We start from the raw sequence: 20,931 nt of genomic DNA, 5'->3' as shown, positions 1-20,931 counted from the left end.
AGATCAACTTTTGATCACATACTAGTGCTTCAACACCTAATTGACAAATATGCAGCCAGAAAAGGAGGGGTTCTTTATGCAGCATTTATAGATCTCAAGGCTGCATTTGATTCAATATCCCGCCCCCGTCTCTGGTCAAAATTAAACCAGCTTGGCATGGATAGCCATCTTATTGCTTTAATACAGGGTCTCTATAACAATACTTCCATGCAAATAAGATGTAACACTAGTGGTCACTTAACGAACCCTATTCCAACATTCAAAGGAGTCAAACAGGGATGTGTGCTAGCCCCAGTACTATTTAACATATATATCAATGATATTGTACATAATTTAACACCAGCAGCTACACACCCTCCTATACTAGCCAAGAAATCGAGAAACATCCTTCTATATGCTGATGACATTGCCTTACTAGCTAGAACTCCAATTGATTTGAAGCGACTCCTTGCTAAATTAGCAACTTATTGCCACATGGAATCATTGACGATAAATTACCAAAAAACCAAAATTATAGCATTCACTAGGAAAAAAACTAACCACCATTGGCGGATACAAGGAAACAAAATTGAACAAGTCAATTCCTTCAAATATTTGGGGTATGTTATACAAGCGTCAGGCACTTGCCATATTCATAACAAACTCATGATTCTTAATGCCAAGAGAACGATGAAAGCACTGTTGGCCTTCTACTTCTCTGTTGGTGGACAATCCTTTTTACCGGCCATTAAAATCTTTAATGCTAAAATAATAGCACAACTAACCTTTGGCTCCCAGGTAAATAAGAATCTTAATTTTAAAGAGTTCGAAACGGTTCAGACCACCTTTCTGAGATCCATATTGGCAATCCCAACATGCGTGTCAAATATCATCCTTAGATTGGAAGCTGGAGTCCAACTAATTGAAACCAAAATATGGTTTTCAAGAATTAGCGCTTGGCTAAAACTTATTTTTAATCCTATTGGCTTTGCCCCAGATATTCTAAGTGATAATTTCAAATCCCCATGGGCGGATCTTGTAGTAGATAAACTTAAAACGATAGGCTTTTCACCTCAACTTATTCTTGCCATGGGGTTCCAAACAGCTATAACCAATATACGCCAACGTTTAAAAGACGTTGACTACCAACAGCATCTACTACTAATTAAAAATCAAAGCCATAACCCTAAATTTTGCACCCCAATGCCATATCTACTAAACTTGGAAATCCCGGAATATCGTAAAGCCTTTTCCCGGATCAGGCTGGATGTTCTACCTTCGGCTCTTATGGAGGGTAGGTTTGCCAAAACTCCATATAAAAATCGAGTCTGCCCTTGTGGAGAGGAAGTAGTTGAAAATAATATACATGTACTTTTTTATTGTCCTTTTTACAATTCTTTAAGACACCAATTGATTGCTCCTCTTTTGTCCACTTTTCAACACAAATCTGAACACTTTTGGTTGGAATTTCTTTTGGATGACACATCTCCCAAGATAACAACTCAGGTTGCAAAATTTAGTGTTGCTGCTCAAAAACTTAGATCCAATATTTTAAAGGGTTCTTCTGGCTGAGAATAGGACTCTATTGGAATGAATATTATTATGAAACATAATGTATTCTACACTGTGTGGTTTTTTTTTTAATGAATTGTATTTTAAAGTCCCATTTCGGATTGTACGGAATTCTTGATAATGTACAACTGTTAGCTGTTTTACTCTGTTTCTGACCATATGGTCGAATAAACTATCATGTCACCAAGTTTAATGTCTAAAATTTAAAGGTGGCTAGTATGAAAAACCATGGAGCTATCCATCTGCAACTTGACAAGTCTCCCTATATACCATGACTCTAAATATCATGTCTCTAGGTCATAAAACAAGAAACTTATGGCTGTTTCTGTTTTGCTATTTAAGTCAATGGGGTTTCTAGAGAGTTGTAATATCCAGATTGTGATCTGGATCTGAATCGGGTCAGATTGGGTCCAGATCTATCCAGACCAGATTGGGCTTGATCTGTAGTTACACATTGGAGCCACAAATCAGATCGGGGTGTGTGTGTTTCTGCACAGCCTACTAGTAGTGGACATTTTAATTATGTCATCACAGCTAGATGTAATCTTTTCCAGGAATGTCTCCCAGCTGACTTTCAAAGTACAGTACATATATAACTATAATCTGAAATTTGGAGCTAGTAGCCAGAAGTGATTTTTTTTAAAGCTGTTTGCTGCCAAGGCTGTGTACTATAGGAAGACAGATTCCATTAAGAGGACTGGGAAGCAAACCTAAAACGTGCTCCTATAGGTTGGGAGCTTCTCACTGATCTCATTGGGGAAGCAAAGCATCTGCAAGAGAAAGAACTGCATATGAAGTGGCTAAAAGTGCCACCCAAAAACCTAGTAATTACCTTTTAGTGGTGATTAAGAACAGTTATAGCCTTTAAAAACCTCATTAAAACTAATACTTATTCACGTTTCCTGGACTCTTGATTCTTACTTTTTAATTCTCTGTATACTACTCAGTTTTATCTGTGATGTATAGTTTTGTTCTGCTTTTACCTGTTTTTAGTAAGTTTTATTGACTATTGTTTATACACTTGTTGTTTTTATGTTAAGTGATACAAAATGTTTTTAAATAATAACTTGGCCAATTACCAAGTAAGATATCAAAGACAATATATATCGATTAATACCATTAATATTTGTAATGGTTGCTGGATCAGTAAGCATATACGGTAATAACATTAAAATACTGAACATTAGGGAAGACAAAAGGTTTTTAAAGTCTTTTTGTAAAGCATGGTTCACATCACGTGTGCAGGCTACATTCCAGTGTGACATGGTGGAGAATGGAAGATATAATCTGCCCTTGGGATATATTGTCACTTGGATATGTTTTTTCTTCTACCACATCTCTTACACTGGCCCAAACTGCTTTTTTCACCTAGTACAGGGTTAGCTAACCTGTGGCCCTCCAGAGATGTTGCTGAATGTTCACTGCCATCATGCTGCTGGATTTGATGGGAGTTGTAGTTCAGCTACATCTGGAAAGTGATTTATTCCTGATCTACTAGATGACAACTTTTTATAAACAGTGTTTCCATTTAGAATTATTATTTTCAAATTATTGCCCATTATTTCAAATATATCGATTAATATGAATCTCTCCCGTGTAGGAGTTTTTATGTGTGTTTCAACAGCATGCATGTCTGATGAGTATTCTCGATACAGGGATTCTTCACAGGGATATTTTTTTTTCCCCTCCCATAGATACAGTCGGGTCCATTGAAAATCTCCTCTGTAACAGAGGTAATGAAAGAATCCAAGCAGCCTGCTGCCAAATCTACAAAGAGTAAAACAGAGGTACCCTCAGCTGCTAGTGAAGAAAAAGAAGGTAAGAAGAAATAATAGCTATGAACCTCCTAAAAATAGGGAGTGAACTATGAATATTTTATGTTCTTAGATCTTGAAACCATTATGGAAAGCTTTTCAGTTGGGCCAATTAATTTATCTGATACTGCATAATAAAGATAAGCCTTGGGTGCTGATGGAAATTTCAGGATTAAAGGAAGTCCCCTTGTGGATGCAACTTTTTCTTCCAACAACTCACATACAAAATTCTGCAATGTGTTCACACATTGCACATTTATGGTATGGAAAGTGTGGCGATCTAAATTAGTCCTATGTGGGTTCCTCCTGATACCTCTCTTAAATTAGCCATCTTTCTGCAGTATGGGTAAAGAAACACAATATAGGGAAGGGGGGTGACCACTGGCTTAGGGACTTCTGTATCAACACAACCCACGTTTGCAAATTGAGAGGGAGATAAAACAGTTAATTTGGACATTGGGTGCTCATACATTTAATATAATCCACAGATGGTATTATACCCAGTGAGATTGACGCATGCTAGGTACAACATCACCAGACTGTTGGAGAGGTTCTGGTCAGTATGATTCAGTTGATTCACCTGTGGTGGGAGTGCCTGAAGGCAGTAAGATTTTAGGATGAGATACTCAAGGAGATCAACATCCCTGGACAAACAGCTGTTAAAACAACAACAATGCTATTTTCACTGTTTGATTTGAGGGGATGTGGGCATAGTATTTAAGAACTTGATTAGATTAATCTCTGTCACTGTTAGACTTGTGAGAACACATCTGTGGAGAAGCAATAGGTCTCATGTAGTTCTCGGGTAGAGTGAAATTTGGAAAATTGCAATTGTAGAGAAGTTTAATGCATCAAATCCACATATTCAAGGTGCAAGTAAAATGGGATGCTTTTTTTGCAGAATAGAGTTGCTCTTTTTTTTTCACGCTAACAGGACTGATATTACAAGGATGCATCCAGCCCAACATGACACAATTTGGAAAAATAATGGTTGAAGTGTCCTGGAAATTATTATCAGTTCACATTGCTTATTATGCCTTAAATCCCTCTGTCTGATGATTATGATAAAGGTGATTGTCTTCTATATTAGACCTGTAATATGAAAGAATATTACACTCCTTTGATTGTCATGACATTGTAATTGTTGGGCCTTTTCTTTGTTCTGGAGTTATCTTTGTTGATGATACTGTTTAATATGTGTAAATAATTGTGGTTCTAAATAACGTTTTAAAAAACCCCACAAGAAAGGAAAATGGGGGCCAAAAAGGAGGCTTACAATCTTCCAAGTTTTCCCTTTTCTTTCTCCAAAAGTTACACTGATTAGATTGTACTTCAATTTATGAAATTGTGGTGGTGTAATTTCTGTTCCCATATATTAACAGCATGTTCAGAAGTAGCTCAGATAATCTCAGCAACAGGTGAAGCTTTGTCAGTTCCAGCTCCAGGGATGCAGGAGGCGGAACAAAGCAAAAGTCATGCACCTCTTGAAGGAAAACACAAGCCTCCTGACTTAGGTATTGTCTCATTTCTCTGAAAACTCCCTGTTTCTTGACTTCTGAGATTCTGACGCAAAAAGAGCTGTGCAAACCCAGAGTTGAATCCTGCTGCCTTTTGGGAGGATTATTCATCTAGGTTTTGGCAAAGATTTCATTTAGTATTTTATCCTACAACTTGCCTATAATCCTTAGACTCCTATAATGCTTTGCAAATATAATCACGTGCTTTCCTGAGATGTTTTCTACTATGAATAGATGGTAATATTTATATTCTGTATGACTGGAGCATACATAGATTTAGGCTGATCTTTTTTCTTGTCCCTCTGATTCTTTGGAACTCTTGGGAAATTCCACCTTCTTATCTTCCTAATTCTTCTGAAATGATTTGCAGTTATCCATGGCACCTGTTACAGACAGTATTTTGATGGTTACCACAAACACCAAAAAGGTGACTTTGTTCATTGCTTTCCACATTTCAATTCAATGTAATAGGGAGGAGGAGACTAACAGTGATTGCTAGCTTACTGCACAAAGTAATGAGAGCTTATTTTTGGAACTAATTTTCTTATGAACCATCCATCCATCTCCAAATTCTATACCTCCATCATCATGGCCATTTTTGGAAGGCATTTTTTTCATCATGGTCTCTCATGTTGACAACTTCAGTCCTTTAATTTAGAAACTATAGAGGGACATAGGAGAATATGTAAATTTATTTTACACTGCTTAGAGACTATTATAATTAAACAGTATATACATTGTGGAAATAAATACATAGGAATGTACCACTCAGGAAAATACTTTTAGATGGTATTTATAACTTGGCAGTGTAGGGGACTTGAATAGGTAAGAATAGGTATTAACTTCTCAGAAAAGTTTTTTGGGTTCCCTTCTGATTCTGTCCTTGACATACTTTTCTTCTTCCTGTTCTTTAGCTTAGCCTCTTAATCCTCATCCCCTGCTAAAACTAAAACTAAGTACATATAATGGCATATCTGCTTATTGTTCCTGTAACCTTTTTCTCTGTCCCCATCTGATGATATTGAGATTGTAAATTCCGCGTGATGGTGGTCTCGTATTTATCTTGGTTACTCCGCGAGTTAATATCAATAATTTTAATGAGTCAAAAATAAAGGTATAGCAAAAGGCTGAAAATCCCACATGCATTGATTCAGTACTCAGATTCTTTCTTTTGTGTACTTTACTTTCCATATATGGGGTATACATGTCTTTTCCTAAATGTATCTCTGCCCTTTCAGTTCTTTTGATACTAGCTGAGAAAAAGAATATTATAGACCTCTAAAAAATTCACACTTGATCTAAATCAGAAGTGGTTGAATGGTAGTCCTGAGATGCAGGAAGGAAGAGAGAAGATATTTGCAAGTGGTGATGGTATTCACCAGGGGTTTGCAGATTTTGGCTGGCCTTGGTAGCCAAGCCAGAATCTGTGGTCATAGGGACCTTGTCCCTCCCCTTCAAAACAATCTTCCTACATTTCCTTGGAAGCAAGCCCTTTTTTGTTCAGTAGAGCTTACTCCCAAGTAAGTAACTTTATATACAGTTGCAGACACAGCTCATGTCCTCATGCTATGCTGTTGTCATCATCATTTATTTGTAAGCCGTCTTTCCATAGTTAAACCATGCTCAAAGTGCCTTAGAAGATCAAAAAGTGTACCTAATTCACCCCAGCAGTTAATATACAATAAAATTAAGCAATCCCCACATACTACGTAATAAGGTCTAACAATAAAAACAGAAAGCCATAATCCCGACAGCAAAAAAATGCATCTCTAAATTAAATGTTGACCCCCAGCAAGAATTCCTAAATGTTCCATTGCAGTGGTCTCTAGACATTGTAAGCTGCAGGTCTTGCAGGGCCCATAAGTATTTTTATTTATTTATTTATTTATTATTTGATTTATATCCCTCCCTTCCTCCCAGCAGGAGCCCAGGGCGGCTTTTGTAGTTGGGGTCAGTCAGGGCCCTGCCCTCCCAGGCCACATTTTGGAGTTGGGATCAGGAGCTCATTTTGGCACTGACTGGTCAAGATGTTCTGAGCCTTACCCCAGTTTGCATCTGTATTGGAATTGTTTTTAGATTTTATAAAAGATGTTTTTAGTGTTTTTGTTTGCCACCCTGGGCTCCTGGGAGAAAGGGAGGGATATAAATTTAATTAATGATGATGATAATCTTGGCTACCCGTTATCACAGCCAGGCCCAGTCTTTCCTTTCGGAGCCAGAGGAAAACCCACCACCAAATGAGCAGCCTCAACCTACCTCTGTACTTTGAAGCAGCAAGGATTTTCTCTGTCATTGCACTGAGCCCTTCAGAGCTCTGAGATGATCTCTTTCCTTCCCCAATTCTAAGCTGAAGAGGAAGACTTTGGCTCCTCTTATTACACTTGACAGAAGGCAAACAGAAATGTGAGAAGCTGGTGTTTACAGTGTTAAGTTTTCACTGATTTTTGAATGTAATTCCTGGTTATGACTGAGCACATTGCTTCATAACTGTGAAGATGCTATTGCTAGATGGATTGGTTTAATTATGGAGCATTGCCAGCCAAGAGGTTGGGTCGTCTGGCAAAATACACTTCCAGCACACTGACCACTGTGTTGGTATTTAACAGTGAAATAGTTGCCTCATGAATTTCTAATTTTAGTTTTGTTTTCAGTGATTCAGTAAAATACAAACCTTTATACCTAGGTGAAAAACGCAGCCATGGAGATTCCACAGTTGTAAAAGAGAGGCCACCTGAGGAGGTTGCAGCTCGTCTTGCACAGCAAGATAAAGAGGAACAAGAGAGGATTTCTGGTATGTAGGCACACAGAGTGTCTGAGCAGACCAAATTAGGCTCACTTTACAGTTTTAAGATCAGCTATGTAGTTAAGGTGGCTGGGTTTTTTTAGCATTCTGTCATTGTAAAGCTGAAAGGTGCCTTGTCCTATCAGCTTCAAACTTGGCATGGAAAGGATTTACCTGGCAAAGGGTATATTCTTTCCATATTTGAGAAGAATCCTATGAAGAATGCCTGAGTTACAGTAGTTTAAACACTTTGCATTGAGGTGCAAGGGTCTTCAACCATTTTTCTGCTCACCCAAAATGTACCTGCAGTAACTACTTTTGGGCTGCATAGAGTTAAAAATTCTCATATTTACATGTTACCTTTTGTGCCGTGAACCCATTTTACAGTTTGTAAAATGTTTTATGTTATGTATAGACAACTTCTTGCAAAGTTTATCTTAAATTGCAGAATGCAATCTTATGTTGAAAGTGGCAAAGTCAATATTCAGGCATTATCAGAGCATTAGACTTGTTCTGTTCAGCTTGTAAATTCAAAAGATTTAACTCCTTTCTTTGAAACAGTGTCCATCTCCTACAAAGCCTAATTCTATGCATGTATGCCATGAGATAAAGTAATGATGATAGCAAATTTAACTGCTACAATAAATAGGTTCTTTGCATAAGCCAGGGATTGCTCCTGGTAGCCTGCAGGCCAGATCCAAGCCCTGAAGTAACATTTTCACTACAGTTGTCCTACAAAACTTTTAACTGCAGGGTAGTTAAAACATTATTTTCCAGTTTCACTTGTCAAAAATAGAACAGATTAATGCATCTTATTGTATTTAGTCCTACAAGCATTCTGCAAAGCTAAAAGACCTCTGCCAATGTGCCTTACGAAGGGATCAAACTGTGGCAGTCTTACTGCTCATCATGAGAAGTTGTAGTCATGCAGCAAAATACAATTCCAGTCTCTGGATTAGTGTCTGGAAATTAGTATGACCTCCAGTAACTCAGACCTAGGCTGTTCTAGAATATGTACCTGAGAGAGAATATCAAGTCTAGAAGGATGGGGGCCGAGGCTGAAAACTGACTTGTGTGTTCTGGCCGGGAATTGAACAGTCCAGTGTTGTTTAGTTTTAATTTTCTGTTGTGTAAAGAAAATTTAGATAGTGATAGTGGCATAAAAATGTTTAGTAGCAATATCTGTAGATTGTGGACTGTCGCTGTTTGTTTTGCTGCAGCTATTTCAAAAAAATGAGGTGGTGTCACAGGTCCCTAGCTGCACCCTGGCCTGTGTGAGGAAGGGAGACCAGTCCAGACAGAGTGCCCCCCTCTTGTTTGCTCTTCCTTTCCACTGCCACCAGGTAGAAGTCTTTATTTGTCCCTGGCTGCCTCCGGCAAGCAGCCTTAGCTCCTCTGAGTCTCCTTGACATCACCTTTAGGTAGTGTGAGTTTTGGTTCTTAAGCGTGGGCTGGGTAAAACCACAGACACTGACACCACAAAGCATTGTGAACCAAATGTATAAGTATACTAAAAAACAAAAAAATGTGTTAATGTCTGAATGGCTACATGCACACAAAACCATCCCAAGATAACAAAACAGTAATGAAATTAAAACAAGATAAACACATCCAGCTAGTCCTATCTAACCAGTTTCCTACTTGTTAAAATTCTGTTAGGCAAAATTCTTTCAGAGCATTCTTAGGATCTTTCATCAGTTAGCAGCTCTCCCCATCCTCCAGCACCACCATGAGATCTTCAGTTCCTTCCCAGATCTTCTTCTCTCCTCTCCCCAAGCTTTTTTTTCCATATCCAAATCCACAACCAAACAACAAAAAAATCTGCTCTTGCCTTGATCCCCTCTACAGGCCAGACTGTGTGCAATCTACACTTTACCTTATTATTTTGAAAAGCACCTTTAAACACTTTTTTTACACTTCTTAAAGCGTTTACCTGCCAGATCAGGTTGGCCCCAGGAAGCAAATTAACCCCATAATTTCCAAGCCAAACTATATAAAAGCTTTTTATTTCTTTTTAAACAGTCTAATTTTCCACAGGAGGACTGCCATCAAGCGGGTTATAGCTCCACCTATCGTCCGAAGGCCAGAATGTTTTGAAGTCAAGACTAGGAGCGTCAGGCCCCTCCCACTCTCCAGTTCATTCTTGCCTTCGTCCGTGCAAGTTGGAGTATATAGCTTAGCTATAGGTTCTTCAACACAAACTGCTGACTGAAGCTGACTATTGAAGCTGTTTTGTGTATCCAGCCTATTTGGAACTATACATTCTGCCCCATTTGCGGCCGTGTACCAAAGCTGTTTGAAATGGTACATTCTGCCCCATCTGTGGCTGTGTACCAAGCCTGTTTGGAACTGTGCATTCTGCCCCATCCGTGGCCGTGTACCAAGGCTGTTTGAAATTGTACATTCTGCGTATACTCAGGCTGTCTGGAACTGTACATTCTGCCCCATCCGTGGCCGTGTACCAAGGCTGTTTGATCTGTACATTCTGCCCCATCCGTGGCCGTGTACCAACGCTGTTGAAATTGTACATTCTGCCCCATCCGTGGCCGTGTACTTAGCCATCTGAGCCGGTGTATTCTGCCCCATCCGTGGCCATGTACTGAGCCTGTTCGGGTCTGTACATTCTGCCCCATCCGTGGCCGTGTACTGAGCCTGTTCGGGTCTGTACATTCTGCCCCATCCGTGGCCGTGTACTGAACCCCCTAGAAAATATATGATGGCGGAACAGCCAGCGACAACTCAGGCAACCAAGCCTAAACAATCTAAGGCGGCCAAGCATAAGCACACCAAAGCGGTTGCCAAAACTAAACATCTATCCAGCCACAGCACAACCAAGCGCCCACGCTACGTCTCTGTTCCGGTTTCCGAGGAGGCGGGCCAGGAACAGTTAACGAATCTATTTCACTCTCCGACTGCATCCTCCAAGGAGGACTTTGCTGGGTTTCCTGACCAACCAGCAGCCAGCCACCCTCCTCCTGTATTACCACCTAGGGCTTATTCATCTTCACAGCCTGCTGAGCCATCCATAACGTTGCCTCTACAAGCGCAACCATCTACCTCACCGGGGCTGCAGCTGTCTCATGAGTTCATATCACAACTACAAGACATGCTGTCGTTCTTCACTCAAACACAGTCACCGTCACAAGTCCCCGCCATTCCTCAGTGGAGTGTGGACCACTATGTACGCAATGAGGCAGATCCATCATGCTCTCCAAATCCTTTTGACATTGCCAGGAGCAGGTTTGTTGATGACGTTTCTTGTGGGGAGGATCTACCATTTGCTATGCAAGCCGAAGGAGACAAATGGAGTGATCAGTCGGAACAAGAGGAGGATACATCTTATCGCCTGTTTGATGCCTCCGATTATCAGCCCCTTGCTCGCAGAGTATTGAACACCCTTGGTCTCCAATCTACACAACCTGCAGCTGCCACTCCCGCTATTAAAGGGGCCAGGGTCCTGAAATCCCCCACACGAGCAGAGCACTACCTTCCTGTGCCAGATCCTATTGCTAAGCTGGCCAAGGACGAATGGTCTCATCCATTACAAACACGCCGTTTTAACGCCCTTCCGGACAAGCTTTACTCTTTGGCTCCGGAATTTACAAGCAGACTGGCCGTCCCTGGCATAGACGAGCCGATTTCCAGTCTAGTCTCTAGATCCCTTTTGCCAAGGGAAGGAGATTCACATTTAAAGGACGCCACTGAGCGGAGGCTGGACTTTGCCTTACGCAAAAACCATGAGGCCACCGCTTTCTCCATGCGAGCCTCTGCATCAGCTTCCATCTTTTCCAGGGCAGCGATGATGTGGTTGGATGACCTCTTAGATGATCCTAATCCCGATCCTGTCTCTCTGAGGAGATCACTGATGAAATTACCCAAGACGGCGGTGTTTGTGGCTGATGCCACCTTGGAGCAAATCAGCTGGGAGCAAGAGCTATGGCAGCTCAGGTAGTCGCTCGGCAGACCCTCTGGCTTCGTCACTGGCAACCGGACTCTACCGCCAGGGTTAACTGATCAAGGGCACCTTATTCTGGCTCATTACTCTTCGGCGAGGAAGCCCTAAAGGCAGTACTTGTTGACCCCAAGGATGCTCGGAAGCCTGTCTTGGCCACTGTCAGGAGCGTTGATCGCAGGCCCTTCAGACGTTTCACCTCATACCGCACGACCCAGCCCTTTCGAGGAGCGCGGCCCAGGGGACAAGGCCGCGATTTCCGAACCAATGATTTCCGTTCCTCCAGGGGAGTCTGGAACAGACGTTTCCCAGGCAGAGGTCAGTATCAGGGATGCAGAGGTACCTCAGTGTCCTCATATCGGGGAGGGTCTCGCCAGCACAGACAGTACTGACGCGATACCGGTCGGGGGCAGACTGCTTCTGTTTGGAGACCATTGGCTGCGTCTGACTCAGGTCGCCTGGATCAGAGATCTTTTTTGTTATGGCTATGCTCTAGAGTTTTGGGCAACTCCTCCAGACAGATTTCATCCCTCTCCTTGTCCCAGGGCACCATCCAGGCACTGCATCATGCAGACAGCCATACATCACATCTTGGACACAGCGGCAATAGAGCCAGTCCCTACAACAGAGAGGTCGGAAGGGGTGTACTCCCTCCTATTTGCTGTGTCCAAATGAGATCTGTCATGGAGGGCGGTGTTGGACCTCAAGTTCATCAACCGTTTCGTAAAGTATCGCAGGTTCAAAATGGAATCCCTCCACTCCATTACAGAATGCCTTCACGAAGGAGACTTCCTGGCTTCTATCGACCTAAAGGAAGCGTATCTCCATGTGCCTATTTGCATAGCCCACAGAAAATTCCTTCGGTTTGCCTTCGGCCCTCAGCATTTTCAATATCGAGCGATGACGTTCGGCCTCTCGTCTGCCCCGAGAGTATTTACCAAGGTGCTACTCATACTAGTGGCTTACCTCCGGCTTCAAGGGGTGCATATTGACCCCTACTTGGACGATCTTTTAATACGGGCGAGTTCCAGGGAGCTGGCTCATCGCCATCTAAAGCTCACGCTCCATGTCTTGCAGACCTACGGCTGGCTAGTCAATTTCAACAAGAGCCATCTCCAACCAACCCAATGCCTACAACGTCTAGGGGCGATGTTAGACACCCTGCAGGCGACGGTGTTCCTGTCTCCAGACCGCATAACCGCTGTCATAGAGATCGCAAGGTCTCTGATGCACCACGCAACCGCAGACGTCATGCTTCTAGCAAGGGCTCTCGGAATGTTGGTGTCCACCATCCATGGACTCGAGCTCATACTCGCCAACTTCAGTGGGCTTTGTTACCGTTTCAGCAGGACATTGCCAGGTCCAATCATCGAGCAATTCCTTTGAGCCCTGCACTGCGTCTTTCATTCCGCTGGTGGACACGGGTCCAACATCTCACCCAGGGCACTCCGTTCAGAGAACCCCGCAGGACTGTTATCACCACAGATGCCAGTCTCCTCGGCTGGGGAGCCCACTGCAACTCCCAGTTCGTTCAGGGGGTTTGGACCGCAGCAGAGCAGACTCAGAGCATCAGTTGGCTGGAACTAAAGGCTGTCCACTTAGCTCTGCTCCATTTTCAGTCTCTGTTCCCCTTGGACCATGTTCTCATTCGAATGGACAACACGTGTGCGAAATCTCATTTAAACAGACAAGGGGGAACCAGGTCCCGTTCTCTGCAGAACCTAGCTTACCTCATATTCGACTGGGCAGAACAACATCTACAATCCTTGAAAGCAGAACATCTCAGAGGAATTTGGAATGTGACAGCAGACTGGCTCAGCAGACAACAGGTCTTTCCGGGAGAATGGAAACTTCATCCGACCATTTTCCATCTTCTCCAGCATCGGTTCGGCGTCTTCTCAGTTGATCTGTTTGCCTCCAGTCGCAATTGCCAGCTACCCAGGTACTTCGCACGATACCTGGACACGACAGCGGAAGCGGTGGATGCTCTGTCGCTACCATGGCCGGATGGCCTATTGTACGCCTTCCCTCCAATACCACTGTTAGCCAGAACCTTGAGGAAGGCGTGGCGCGAGAGGGCCCAGCTGGTTCTGATAGCACCATATTGGCCCCGTCGACTGTGGTTCTCAGATCTCCTTGCCATGTCAGTGACGGACCCTTGGACGCTCCCAGTCAGGCCAGACCTCTTATCCCAGGGCCCAATATGGCATCAGGACCCCAATTGGCTCAACCTAACAGCGTGGCTTTTGAACAGGGACATTTGAGGTCTGCTGGCCTGTCTGACGCTGTTATTGACATTATGTTGGCCTCGAGAAGACCATCTACCACTCGTATATATCAACATACTTGGGTGGCATTCTCCAGGTGGTGTCAGTCCCAGCACCTCGATCCTTCCCAGGCCACAATACAACAGGTGCTGCAATTCCTTCATAGGGGCCTCATGATGTGACTTAGACCCAACACCTTACGTCGACATGCATCCACTCTGTCGTCCATTCTCTCAGTGTCCTCCGCTGGTGGTCCTATTGCCTCGCACCCGTTCATCAAACGTTTTCTGAGGGGAACCTCTCTACCCTCACCGGCTGTATTCCACCGCTTTCCCTCATGGAGTTTGTCGAAGGTCCTGCAGGCTTTACAACGCCCTCCGTTCGAACCCCTTAGGACTGTGCCTTTACGTCTGTTGTCATTCAAGGTCCTGTTCCTGATCGCGATCACCTCTGCGAGACGAGTTTCGGAACTGGGTGCATTGTCTTCTGCCCGCCATCTCTGTGTTTTTCACAAGGACTCTGTTGTGCTGAAGACTGACCCTTCCTTCCGTCCCAAGGTCAGTTCAGTTTTCCATTGCAACCAGGACATTGTTCTTCCTTCATTTTGTCCGAATCCTATCCATCCTCTAGAGAAGGCTTGGCATTCGTTGGATGTTCGGAGGGCTCTCAAGACCTACCTGTCTAGGACCCAGGATATACGACGAACTGAGTCTTTGTTTGTATCCTTTCATCCACGTTCTATGGGGCATAAAGTAATTCCACCTTATCCCGCTGGTTGCACGCATGTATTACCTTAGCTTATGAGTCCCTTAGGCTTCCAGTTCCAGCTAGCATAACAGCTCATTCCACTAGATCTGCGGCCACTACAGCTGCTTTTGCTACCAACGCTCCTGTTGCTGATATTTGTAGAGCTGCTGTTTGGTCTACCCCACATTCGTTTATAAGGCATTACAAAATAGATTGCTATGCCTCTGCCGATGCCTCTTTTGGCAGTCGAGTTTTGCAACAGGTTCTTAATGATGATTAGGATGTGGGTGGTCCCTCCCTGTTATGGGTTGCTTTGGTACATCCCACTTGATGGCAGTCCTCCTGTGGAAAATGGACCATTGGTCTCACCTGAAGGGTGATTTTCATAGGAGGACTGCCATCACGACCCTCCCAGTTTGAGGATACCTAGATATTTTTTGGGGTTTTTTATATATTCCTGTTATGCTATTATATTTAGATTTACTAGTGAAGTCAAGACTGCTATTACTGTTACATCGCTACGTTAGAGTCATATTATTATGATTATTGCTATTGCGTTATGTCATTGCTGGTAGGCCCATTGGCCTTTTTTCCTGCATTTTTAGATATCTCTCTTTGGACTCACTGCGGATGAACTGGAGAGTGGGAGGGGCCTGACGCCCCTAGTCTTGACTTCAAAACATTCTTGCCTTCGGACGATAGGTGGAGCTATAACCCACTTGATGGCAGTCCTCCTATGAAAATCACCCTTCAGGTGAGACCAATGGTCCATTCTTTAACAGACGTGCAGTTGATGGGAGACTGAGTCCATTGTGTCAACGATCAGATTATCTTTATAAGAGAGAGTATCAAAATTCTCAACAGAGGCATCCATGTTTTCAGGAAAACTTGAGCATAACACAGTTGTTCATCAACATGTCTTCCAACAAGAGGAGAATTAAATCTAGAATTGTGCTGCACTTTCCCATCCCTATCCAGCCTCAGTTGGATTCTCCTTCAGCCTTGACTCTAGTGGTGAAGTTACATACATATGGACATGATGGTTATCCTGTCTTGCAGAAGGCTTGTAGGTCTCTTCACCTGAAAAAGGAATGCAGGAAGCATATGGGAAGAAGACAAATATAAAACTAAACTTTGCAAGGTGAGAAGTGAACAAACTAAATCATTTTTTTTCTTTTCTCATCAGCTCTTGCAGCAACCTTGGAAAGTGCTTTGAATAGTACTGCTCGTGTAACTGTGCATGCAATAACACTCCAGGAGGCTGCTGTGCAGGCTGTCAATCTTCATACCCAGAAACTAAAAGAGGCTATGGATAATTCTGAGGTGTGTGTGTTGAATTATGCACGCTTACATTTTTGAAGGTTTAATTTTATTTTTAATTTATGTATTTTAATTGTTTATACTTGTAATCATTTTTTGGTAAGCTGTATTGGTGAAGTGTGTTTTAAAATGTGGCTTATAATTAAATACATTCAAAGCTGCTTTGGTTTTTAACAGGAAAGTGAGGTTTACATAGTTGTATTAAATAATAAGATGAAAGGAATTCTGCCTTGACTTCACAGAAAAGGGCATTGTGTGTGTGTATTCTTTAAGATCTACATCAATCCAGGAGAGACTGTCCAATGGTTTGGAGTTGGGTATGATCAGTATCTGGCCACACCCAACCTTATCTCTTTTTCATCTGACCCAAGTGTAGCTGTGGATGTTGTAAACAGGTATTTTGAATGAGCAATGGGCTAGATGAGATCTACCCCCTCTTTGCCAGGATTGTTTACAAGGAACCTAACAGTTTGCTTTGCCATACCACTCCCCTTCATGGGGTTGGGAGCGTGACTGTCAGGAAGCCCTTATTTCTTGGAAAGATCAGGACTGGAAAGATCAACCATACTTTACTAAGCAAATGTTGCCAAGGAGAGTTGGACTAACCTCTTCTGTTATCTCTGTAGAGAGACATCAAGATGTTTATTATTATTATTATTTGATTTATACCCTGCCCTTCCTCCCAGCAGGAGCCCAGTTTACTGATAGGATTCCTGTTATCCATCCTGATACAATCATCCATGCTCCCTTCTTTACTTTGGAAGATGTTACTGTTCTACCCATCTGTTTCCTTCCTGTGTCTGCTGCCTGACAATCCTATTTTATCTTATGACTTCAATATCTCTGTCCTCTGTGCCGAGGATCCCTGCTACTTTGCTTCTGGGACTGAAGTCATGGGCAGCTATTTTTGTCCTGTTAACTGCATCTTTATTTACCTTCATTTATCTTAGCGTTGACTCTTTTCACTACGCTGGCCTTTCCTCTCGTATTGATGCTATCCCCTAGTTGACTTGGCCTATGGCCTCAAGTACCTCCATGACATCAGCACCCTCCATCCTTCTAATGAAGCCAGGGCAGTTGGGGTTGTTGGAAACCTGTACAGTACTTGTGGGGCTTCATGGGTGTTCCTGGGTCCCCCCCTCAGGACTCTGACTCTATTTCTTTCAGTGCAACTTCTCTGACAAGGCCTAAGAGCCATCAACAGATCAGCAGCAGGCATACTGTGGTCTTTTATTTTGATCAGGTGGATTGGATGGTTTTGGAAATATAGCGGTAGAAACAAATTGTTACCAACCCAGTGTTCAGACTAGTGCAGACTGATTCTACCATACTTTTGGTACTTGGAAGCTTCCTTTTTTTCTGGAAGTTACGAAAGACTCCTGGACTAAATCCCCATTGGCATCCACTACACCTCATTGGTTGGATAGCATGCCTGCTTACTGCATGTCTTTCAGTTCTTTGTTGGTAGATACTTCCCTAGAGAAAGTATAGCCGTATGGACAAAAAGAGGTGCAAACTGGATACCATGGGACTGAAGTGTTATTCAACAGCAGCACTACCCATTTGTATTTCTCACTATGAAGCATGGGGTGCTATCGGCATTTGTATGACAAGAGATAACACTACAGTTGGGACATCTGTTGAAGAATCAGAGGCTCTTCACTTCTATGAATCTGGAACAAACACTTTGCATAGTAAACCAATAAATGAGCACTGCTTGCCACAACATGTAATGCAATTACAGGTGCAGTTGTCCTGTTTGGAACATAATGTTCCTCTACTCTGACAGATAAGAGAAGGCAAGACAGGTCCATAGTGTGTTGTAAGTTGCTTGGACTCTAATGTGTTGTAAATTGCTTGGAGACCTTCAGGTAACAAGCAACTAAGAAGTCTAATAAATTATTATTAGTAGTATTAGTAATATTTATCACAGTTGTTTCATTAGCATCCTCCTCTAGGATGCACACCTTAATGTGGTGAGGGGGTTTGAGAGTGTCAAAGAAGCTGACAGCAATGCCATCAGGAGTCTAGACCAAGAGGTTAGACTCCTAGTAGGGGCACCCAAGGCGGAATGGTCAAAGCTGAGACACCAGACTAAGATGCATCCAAACTCAGAGGAAAGCAATGCCAAAACACCTCTGAATACCTCTTACCACAAAAACCCTATGAACACAGTATCCAAAATGCAACACGAGATAGTGCTGGAAGATGAGACCCCCAAGTCAGATGGCACTCATTGAGCTACTGGGGAAGAAGAAGGGACAAGCACGAGTAGCACTTTGACTAATGATGAAACTGGGTCAAAGCCGACAGGAAGCCCAGAGGCTGATGCGCAGAGATGCAAAATGAGAGTCTGGAGTTGTATGACGCACACAATGGGAACATGGAATGTGAGAAGCATGAACCAGGGAAAGTTAGAAATTGTCAAGCAAGAAATGGAACGCATCAACATTACAATACTTGGTGTGAGTGAATTAAAATGGACAGGAATGGGACACTTTCAATCAGGCAACTACAAAATATTTTATGTAGGAAATGAGAAATTGAGAAGAAGTGGGATTGCTTTAATAGTGAGAAGTGATGTAGCAAAAGCAATTAGGAGCTATAATGCAAGGCCTGAGTGAGTGATATCAATGAGATTAAATGGGAAACCTGTTAACCATCATCCAAGTCTACGCTCCAACGGCAGATAAAGAAGAAGAGGAATTGGAGAGAATTTACACAGAAGTACAGGAAGAAATTAAACATGGGGAACTGGGATGCAAACATAGGGAACAGAGAAGAACTAGAAATTGTGGGAAAATGGGGCTTAGGAGATAGAAATGAAGCAGGAGAGAGACTTACTGAATTCTGTGAAGCCAGTAATTGGTTTCTTGCAAACACATTTTTTGAGTAACTGAAAAGACGACTGTACACATGGACATCACCAAATGGTCAATATAGGAATCCCAACTGATTATATAATGAGTAGCAGAAGATGGAGAAGATCCATACTTACTGCGAAAACAAGACCAGGAGCATACTGCAGTACAGATCATGAACTGGTCATATCGAAAATCAGAGTAAAGCTAAAGAAGAACAACAAAGCAGCCATAATGCCAAAATACAATTTAAATAACATCCCAGAAGAATATACAGATCAAATAAGGAACAGGTTTGAGGCTATAAACTTAGTTGACAGAGAACCAGAAGAACTATGGAGTTAAGTCAGAGACATTATCAGGGAAGAATGAAAAAGGCAATACCTCTAGTTAAAAAGAAAGACCTCGCTGGATGACTGACAAAACTCTTAAAATGGTTAAAGAAAGAAGGAAAGCAAAAGGAGATAGAAACATGAAACCCTAAATGCAATAATACAGCAACTAGTATGTAGGGACAAAGAGAACTATTACAGTAGTTATTGTATAGAAATAGAAGAGGATAACAAAAAGGTAGAACAAGAGCCCAATTCCAAAAGATTAGAGAAATTAAAGGGAAATTCAGCCCAAGAGTAGGGATGTTGAATAATCAGCAGGGGAACACACTGACTGACCGAGATGAAATAAATGGAAGATGGAAGCAATACACCAAAGAACTCTATAAAAGAGATGCAAGGATAACAGATTCATTCACGGAGCAACCGTATGATGAAGAACCAGAAATTTTAGAATGTGCGGTGAAAGTTGCTCTTAAAATACTTGGAAGAAAGAAATCAACAGGAAGATGGCATACCAATAGAGTTGCTACAAGTTATTGAGACTGAATCTGTCCAAATTTTGAGAAAAATTTGTCAAGAGATACGGAAAACTAAACGAGGGCCCACAGAATGGAAGCGTTCAATATATATCCCAATTCCAAAGAAAGGGGACCGTGGTATTCCCACTTTCTATGTATGAATGTGAAAATTGGACAGTGAAAACAGTGGATAAGAGAAAAATCAACTCATTTGAAATGTGGTGTTGGAGGAGAGGTTTTTGGCAGGTTGAAGAAGCTCAAGCAGTTATGGAGAACGAAATGAGGACTCAGTTTCACCGGCAAGCTGCTGCACATGCTGATCACCTGAGAGATGTTCTCAGGATTCAAGAGCAAGAACTCAAGCTGCAGTTTGAACAGGTGGAATTTGATGTGATTGGGAAGGACCTGTTGGCTCTGAGTGCAGTATTTTGCTTCACTGTAGTCTCTAAAGCAGCCTTTCCCAACTAGTGTGCCTCCAGATGTTGTTGGACCACAACTCCCATCTTCCTGACCATTGGCAATGCTGGCTGAGGCTGATGGGAGTTGTGGTCCAACAACTTCTGGAGGCACACTGGTTGGGAAAGGCTGCTCTAAAGGCTTGCTGCCTTAAAACTCAATCCCAGCCATGATAATGCACATTGAACCTGCTTAAAATTGTGCATTTGTGGATTTATTTCCATTGACGTAGCAAGCACATGATCACATTTCAAGTATATGAGGAACAAGAATTATTCTTGCACAATGAATGTCCTAAATTTGACCACCTAGCTATGAAAGGTGGCAAAATATACTTTGTTATAATATTGCTTTTCGCCATCAGGACATGCTTTCATAATATGTTTTAAACCTTCCTGGATAGGTTACCTGATGCTAAAATGTATACCCCCCCCAAATTGGCATTGAAATTCTGATTTATTTCTCTATAAACAGTTATTGGAAAGATTCATTTCCAAGAAAGATGAATACACTCACCTTTGGAAAATGTTATGTTCATGAAAGTTTATTCTGTTAAATGTAAGGCTGTAATAGTATGTTGTGGTGCCTTGGACCCAATCACAGTTGACGACATGACTTAGCATTCAGGCCACAAATTGGTCTCAGTCATTAATGGATCTGGATCCTAATTAGGCCCTTATAGATTACCAGTTTTCCTGCTGTCTTCCTGTGTCAGTTTTCTGTGATTTTGCTGGTAACATTTTGACATTTTCATACTTGGTTTCCTCAATTATATCTTTTTTTATTCTGAGAAGGTGAGTTCCTCCTCTCC

General features: G+C 42.3%; 1 protein-coding gene across 6 annotated transcripts in view; it reads left to right on the top strand.

Moving 5' to 3' along the window:
- IMMT (inner membrane mitochondrial protein) overlaps positions 1 to 20,931 on the top strand; it is a 59,734-nt gene that overhangs the window by 19,567 nt on the left and 19,236 nt on the right. For 4 of the 6 annotated variants that reach the window (XM_061590873.1, XM_061590870.1, XM_061590869.1 and 1 more), the window contains 4 exons: positions 3,246 to 3,369; positions 4,748 to 4,879; positions 7,566 to 7,673; positions 15,817 to 15,953. In XM_061590873.1, coding sequence (XP_061446857.1) covers positions 3,246 to 3,369; positions 4,748 to 4,879; positions 7,566 to 7,673; positions 15,817 to 15,953 — 501 coding nt within the window. The remainder of the gene's footprint in view (positions 1 to 3,245; positions 3,370 to 4,747; positions 4,880 to 7,565; positions 7,674 to 15,816; positions 15,954 to 20,931) is intronic. The other 2 variants (XM_061590872.1, XM_061590871.1) reach the window with 1 other exon arrangement.

Source organism: Rhineura floridana, chromosome 11 (genome assembly GCF_030035675.1).
Source record: "Rhineura floridana isolate rRhiFlo1 chromosome 11, rRhiFlo1.hap2, whole genome shotgun sequence".
NCBI classification, from domain to species: Eukaryota; Metazoa; Chordata; class Lepidosauria; order Squamata; family Rhineuridae; genus Rhineura; species Rhineura floridana.
Note: the sequence above shows the minus strand (reverse complement) of the source record. Positions and strands in the feature narration are given on the sequence as shown.